The sequence below is a fragment of the Haliaeetus albicilla genome, chromosome W (genome assembly GCF_947461875.1).
Source record: "Haliaeetus albicilla chromosome W, bHalAlb1.1, whole genome shotgun sequence".
NCBI lineage: Eukaryota > Metazoa > Chordata > Aves > Accipitriformes > Accipitridae > Haliaeetus > Haliaeetus albicilla.
The window spans coordinates 31,181,936-31,189,510 of NC_091515.1; the positions used below are offsets into that span (position 1 = coordinate 31,181,936).

General features: G+C 40.9%; 1 protein-coding gene across 1 annotated transcript; it reads left to right on the top strand.

Annotated features, from left to right (window-relative positions):
- Positions 1–1,203: 1,203 nt before the first annotated feature.
- On the top strand, positions 1,204–3,418 carry LOC138683368 (syncytin-A-like). The gene is given in 1 exon segment (XM_069775070.1): positions 1,204–3,418. A coding segment is annotated over 1 exon segment (1,200 nt). The 5' UTR covers positions 1,204–1,553; the 3' UTR covers positions 2,754–3,418.
- The last annotated feature ends 4,157 nt before the right edge of the window (positions 3,419–7,575 follow it).

A 7,575-nucleotide genomic window follows, 5' to 3' on the forward strand; every position in this document is an offset into this window, starting at 1 on the left:
TCTTTCGCATCACATTCTGCTTTCCATTCCTTCAGGGTCTCGCGTAATAGACGCCATACGATCGCCAACTTACACAGCTCTTTCTGTCCTTTAGAGATCTCACCAAACATTTTCCATCCCACTGCTTGCCATGCACCCACACTGAATGCAGTAACTGTTGTGGCTTGAAAGCCTTGCATCTTATACCATATCAAAATCCTTTTCAGGCTTTGTTCTGGGGTTTTAACCCCTTTTCTTTTTAATAGGGCTTTCCAGGTAGACAAAATCGTCTCCTTTTCTTTTGTTAATTCCTGCCCCATTCTAACAGTTTTGTCCCCGGTGGCTCACCTTATTAGGTGTCTAGGCTCAGGTCCGGACCAGGCAGATTCCACTGCTCTCAGCTTCACCGGGCTCTGTCTCCGCAGCTTGTCTCGCTGCCGGTATACTCTTTCGCAGCTCTCGTTGCCGCTGGTATACTTCTTGCTAGTGCTGGATTTATCGCCTTTAAATGATCTGTTCGCTCAGATGCATCGGGGTCACCATTTGTCGCAGTAGAGACGGACACGACAAGTAATAGATCATGCAAAATGGCTACTTTATTGTTCTAACACAGCTTTTTATACCCTTCTTTAGAGTATGTGTTAGTATATGATTGGTTTGGTTGGTAACTAACAATTCATGATTGGTGAGTTCGTTAGGACGGTTCTTCTTATCACTATCTTGTTTTTGTACTGGTCTTCTCAGATCTTTCCAGACTCTTCAAGGATATACTACAAGCTGCTCAAGGTCGCGCTGTTCTCGAACTGTCAGGAATTCCGTAGACTCGTTGCATCCCCCGACAAGTGCCTGCACTCCCACCTTCAAAAATAGTCAATGATGTGAAACCTTATGCCTTGATGTTAGGGGCAAGAGAGGGGACTGTCCCTGTAATAACTGACCTACAGGAACAGGGAATAATTGTCCCAACCCACTCGCCTTCTTACAATTCTCTGGTGTGGCCAGTCCACAAACCAAACGGAAAATGGTGGTTAACAATTGACTATTGGTGCTTGAATGCTAATACAGGTCCTTTAACAGCTGCAGTACCTAACATGGCCGAGCTGATCGTAACAATACAAGAAGCAGCCCACCAGATCCTAGCCACCATCGATGTAAAAGAAATGTTCTTTATGGTCCCTTTGCAGGAAGTGGATAGGGACTGCTTTGCTTTTACTTGGTGTCCTGGTTTCAGCTGGGATAGAGTTAATTGTCTTCCTAGTAGCTGGTACAATGCTATGTTTCGAGTTCAGTATGAGAAGAATGTTGATAACACTGATGTTTTCAGTTGTTGCTCAGTAGTGTTTAGACTAAGTCAAGGATTTTTCAGCTTCTCATGCCCAGCCAGCAAGAAGGCTGGAGGGGCACAAGAAGTTGGCACAGGACACAGCCAGAGGTGATGCTGACCACTTTCACTGCAGTCAGGATAAAGGAACAACCAGCTTGGATTCACTATTCCAGAGTGAAGAAGGCCCCAGATAAGCAATGGACTTCTGAACTTTTGGGACCTCTGAAATTAAAACTACAAAGACATTAATATGGGAAAAGAAAATGAACTCATAAGCATTTTAATTATAATATCTACCATAGGCATTGTTGCTGCTTGGAATGAGAATATTCACTATCAGGTAATTCAGACACTAGTCAACGCTACTAGGGCAAAAGATTGTTGGATTTGCACAGCATTACCTAGAGGCTCTAAACAGCCACTATATGGGATAGCCAGTATGAATTGGACTCAAAATGTGTTTTGGAATTTTCATTATTCTTGTAAATATGGCCAAGAGAACGATACTTCCAAAGGACCACAATTTGACCTAGTCACTCTAACAAATAATACTTTGTTCTGTCAAAAGGACCCGCAAAATAGATCTGCAGACTTAGGATATAGAAATATAACAGGAATAGGATGTAGTTGGAATTATTCAGCAACTACCACATACAGTGGGACTGTTTGGAGCCAAGGCTCAAAAAGAAATTGTGGTTCTGGTCCTGGTTTGGAAATATATCAACATGGTCTAAAAATGACCAAGGGATCTTGTAGATTGCTCCACGGATGGTGGTGGTTATGTGGAGATGGATATGCATGAAAGATGCTACCTAAAGAATGGTATGGCGTGTGTACAGCAGGACATCTAAACACCCAGGATACTCTACATAACCACTCCCAGATACCCCGAGGATTTGTGAGGAGCTTATTACTAAAAGTACAAAAACGAACCTCAAATCCTTTGATAGAACAACCCTCAGGATTTCATAGTTTTGTATGGTGGTTATTCCCCATGCTAGGGGTCAGTGAGTTGGAAAAAACAATTGTAAACATCTCTGCTACCTTAGATGAAATATTTAACACCTCTACGAATGCTATTGCTAATATGCAAGTCGAAATCGCTTCCCTATCACAAGTAGTGGTACAGAATAGAATGGCCCTAGACATATTAACTGCAGAAGCGGGAGGAGTGTGCACAGTAATTAATCAGAGCTGTTGCAGCTATGTTAATCGAGAAGGGCAGATTGAAAAGGACTTGCACAAAATATGGGAAAAGACTAGGATTTTCCACGAATTTATTAAGGACAATATGGAATGGGGCTTTACAGATTTATGGGATAAATTGACTTCTTGGCTTCCTAATTTTGGATGGTTAAAACAACTATTTATTGGATTAATTACTCTGGCAATTTTAGGAATATTTGTGTGTGTGCTTTTCAAATGTTTTCTTTGGTGTTGCCAGAATTGAGCTGAAACATATAGTGACTGGAAAAGAAATAAGATTAGACATCAGGTGGAAACAGGAAAATATTTTGCTCGGACTCTTGAAAAGGATGGAATGTTATAGAATATTGCAAAAGAATTTGCAATGACAAAGAAAAAGGGGGGATTGAAGCAAAATCTTGATGGAAATTTACTAGTCAAAACTTTTTAACAAGCAGCAGCAATGAACTATGTAACAGTGATACTGTGAAATGTATATGTAAGCATATGGTAATCATTTAATGGAACTTATTTTCAGGAATGGAATGCAAGGACACTATGAGATAAAGAGGCACAGGATGCCTCAAGACTGCAGAACTGACTGAAACTAGCTCTGTGGTTTTGTCAGCAAGAACACGGGAGTAAAAGCTATAGTTCATCAAGGGGACATGGTGATGAAGAGGAGTGGATGAAGTAAACGACCACCAGATGTCTCTGAAGCCCACCCAAAGACTATAATGCGCATGTGGGAATGGGTGGTTACCTATGATAATGAGGTCTCGGGAAAATCATGAATATGTTAATCACTTCTATGAATATGTATGTATAACTTGCATAGGCTGTATAACTGACCTGGCATAGTGCACATATTAGGAGGAGCGATCCCCTGTGCGCCCAGTGCTGCAATAAAGAATACCTACTTAATAGTCATCCTGACTATTGAGTCCTGATTTCAGCTTTTCACGGCATCAGGATCAAGGTCAATAATTAAAATCTAATGTGTGTCATATTTCTCTGATTTTATGATTTGGTACTTGTTTATAAAGAAGATCACAGCAGCACTATACAAAGCCTGGATTTGTGGATAATGATGACAATTTTTTGGTGAATGAATACTGAGACTTGTGTGTCACTCCCTGAAACATAACATTTTCATTAGGCCAACAATAAATTTATCATCTAGCAGAATCAATTTTACATGCAAGTAAAAATGAAACCAGGAATTTTATAACTTTATTGAAATATTGATGCAAAATCAGCAAACTACCTTCAGTTCTTTCTGGTCACAGGGAGAACCCTGACTGTCACATGGGAGAAGAGAAAATACAATAGCTCAGGCAAGCCCTGTGTCCTGGTTTCAGCTGGAATAGAGTTATTTTTCTTTTTAGTAGCTAGTATAGTGTTATGTTTTGGATTTAGTATGAGAATAATGTTGATAAAATACTGATGTTTTTAGGTGTTAGTGATAGAATATTTGAAAGGAAAATGCTGCGGCTATTCCAGAGAGGCACAACTTACCGCACCGTGCTGGGTCTGGCCAGTATCTACCAAACACTGCTCGATATTTGTGGACACATATTTAGCTAACGGTCACAAGAGCATTCCAGATGCTTTTAGAAGGCCTTGAACAGAATAAACAAGAAGACAAAAAAAGAAAGATGCCAATTAGAAGAACACAGGTGTGCATTCCACGATAAAGGGAACTTGGCACAAAGAACCTCAATTTGGCAGTTTATCTTGACCAATTAGACTGAGACAAGTTTCGCATGTTTTAGTTGGTATAACCAATTATGTCCTATGTTTATGCGCGTGTACAGAGTTAGTATAACCAATTATATCTTATGTTTATGCACATGTACAGTGTCGATATAACCAATCATATTTTATGCTTGTGCGTGTGTACAGTGACTTTGCAGAATATGTGACTATAAGTATGTGTGTGTTTTAGCAATAAAGGGTAATCTGTTGTCTGCTTTCAGGATTACAGGTGTCCATCTACTTCAATCTCCTCAGATATTATGCAGCACCCTCAGGGGGAAGGGAGGGAAAATAGACCGACAGGCACTGTGGCTAATCCAACCCCAGCAACAGGGTCTGCGGCTGAACCAGAGAACCAACCTGTGCCAGTATCAGTCACCCCTATACAGAAGAAGAAATATACAAAAAAACCCCAGTTTGCTTAGTAAGGGATGAAGATGAACCAAGGTGTCGTGGTTTAACCCCAGCCAGCAACTAAGCACCATGCAGCCACTCACTCGCTCCTCCCCACCCAGTGGGATGGGGGAGAAAATTGGGAAAAGAAGTAAAACTCATGGGTTGAGATAAGAATGGTTTAATAGAACAGAAAAGAAGAAACTAATAATGATAATGATAACACTAATAAAATGACAACAGTAATAATGAAAGGATTGGAATGTACAAATGATGCGCAGGGCAATTGCTCACCACCCGCTGACCAACACCCAGCTAGTCCCTGAGCAGCGATTCCCCCTGCCCCCACTCCCCCCAGTTTCTATACTAAATGGGACGTCACATGGTATGGAATACACCGTTGGCCAGTTTGGGTCAGGTGCCCTGGCTGTGTCCTGTGCCAACTTCTTGTGCCCCTCCAGCTTTCTCACTGACTGGGCTTGAGAAGCTGAAAAATCCTTGACTTTAGTCTGTTGCCGAAAAACTCAGAATAAAGAACTTATCAACACCAATTTAGTGTAGATAAGCAGACACTTCTTTATTAACGGCCGGGTGCGCGGGCGAGTCCTCTCACGAACCACGCACACCTGAACAGCAAAATCATACACCTTATATTAAACTTATTCATACATATTCATTAGATTTCTGAGAAATGTTATGCATATTCATTAGATTTCTGGGAAGTTCTTAGCATATGTAAATGTCCTTTACACAGGCGCAGTGAAGGTCTCTGGTGGTCTTCCATAGTCTTCCTCACTTTGTCCGATAGTTGACCTTTCATTTGATTCTGCGCAGTACGATTTTCGCCATCATGTATTAGATTTACATAAAGTACATTCAATGTTAATTCTTGAATTTAATATTTCTAGTGATTGGCCCTCAGTCACACCACCTTATCAATATTCTTATACTAAAACAATCATTGGTTAATCTCACTTAACTCTACTGATTGGAATCCTCGTTAATTAGATCGAGGTGGGAAGGGTAAGGGGTTTCCAAGCAACAAACTGGTGTCCATAACGGCCTCCTTAGCCTCTAACAAATCTTTGCCAAAGCTTCCGTGGTTAACTGATTTCAGACAATACTTATTTTCTTATGACTGTATACAGCACATTTTGTATGTTCCTAAGTTTCGATGACTACATTGCGAGCTTCAAACCCCTATATTCTACAATCTTTACCTTTTGATCAAACCCAGCTTATATAAAATTTTAACTTATCAAAATATTTGTAACAAGTCTAAACACTACTGAGCAACAACTGAAAACATCAGTGTTATCAACATTCTTCTCATACTGAACTCAAAACATAGCACTGTACCAGCTACTAGGAAGACAGTTAACTCTATCCCAGCTGAAACCAGGACAGGTGTCCAATGGTTACTTATCTCATTCTTTGGCATCCAGGAGTTGTTTGTCAGGCTCTTCTTATCTTCCTTTTCCCAGCATACAAGGACACAACATGATGTAGATGGTGTAGAATAAGGGATGGATAATGCCCTGGGTTCAGCTGGGAGAGAGTTAATTTTCACAGGAAGCTGGGTGGGGGCACAGCCAGGACAGCTGACCTGAACTAGCCAAGGGGCTATTCCATACCATGTGACATCATGCTCAGTATTTAACTGGGGAGCAGGCTGGGGGGTGGGCCCTCTGTGGGGGAGGCATCAGAGCATCAGGGGTTGCAGATGGTGAGCAGTTGCACTGTGCATCACTCATTTTTGTATATTCTTTTATTAGTACTATTGTTGTTGTTGTAACTTCTCTTTTTGTGTTGTCCCAGTAAACTGTCCTTATCTCAGCCCATGAGGTTCTACCTTCTTTTTTTTTTTTTTCCCCTCTCTCCTTTCTGACTCTCCTCCCCATTCCACCTGAGGGCGTGGGGAGGAGTGAGCCAGTGGCCTTGTGGTGCTTTGTTGCCAGCTGGGCTTAAACCATGACACTAAAGAAATAAGAAACGCACAGAGAGCTCGCTGCTAAAAGGGGTGTTTATTTAACACTATTTTATATTAAATACCTTTTTCTGTTAATGTTAGCCACTGTACCTGTATTAATTTTTTTGCAAAACCACTCTGGTATGTGCATAAGTGCTCAGATAGGTTTTGGCATACAATGGGATTCAGAGAAATTGACTCAGTAGTTTGATTAACTATTAAGTAGGTATTCTTTATTGGCAGCACTGGATGCACGGGGGATCGCTCCACCTATCGTGCACACCGTCAGGTCTAATTGTGCAGGTTAAATACATGTTCTATATACATATTCACTAGATTTCCGAGAAATGTTATACATATTCATTAGTTTTCCGGGAAACTATTAGCATATGCAAATGTCCTTTATGCAGGCGCATTGAAGGTCTCTGGTGGTCTTCAGGAGTCCTCCGGTGGTCTTCCATAGTCTTCCTCACTTGTCCGCTATTTGACCCTTCTCAGGTGATTCTGCGCAGTATGGTCTTTTACATGTTTCAATACATCACTGCTCGTTAGTGTTCTTATTATCTAAGTTCTCAGTAGTGGTGTAAAAACCATATGGTTAGTTTAAGCTAAATTATCTACAAGGACGAGAACAAAGGCAGGAGTTCTTATCTTTTCTGGCCCTATCTATTCAAGCAAGGCCTCTACTTGAGCCTTCTCGACAAGATCGTAAATTTATCAAACATTTAATTAAGTTTTGTGATTGTTCATGGTTCCTTCTTGCTCATCACTCCCAAGTACCAGTCTCTGACAGGCTTAATCCTTGACGAGCACTAGTCTTTGGTATGTAAAGTTACAGAGAGACAATCATTAAGCAATTAGCAGTTTGTTCTCTATATCAAATGCAGGGAGCAACAAAAAAGGATAGGCAATTTTAGCCTGAAGGAAAAACAAAGCAGAAGAGTGAAATGACAGCAATCTGAGGAGG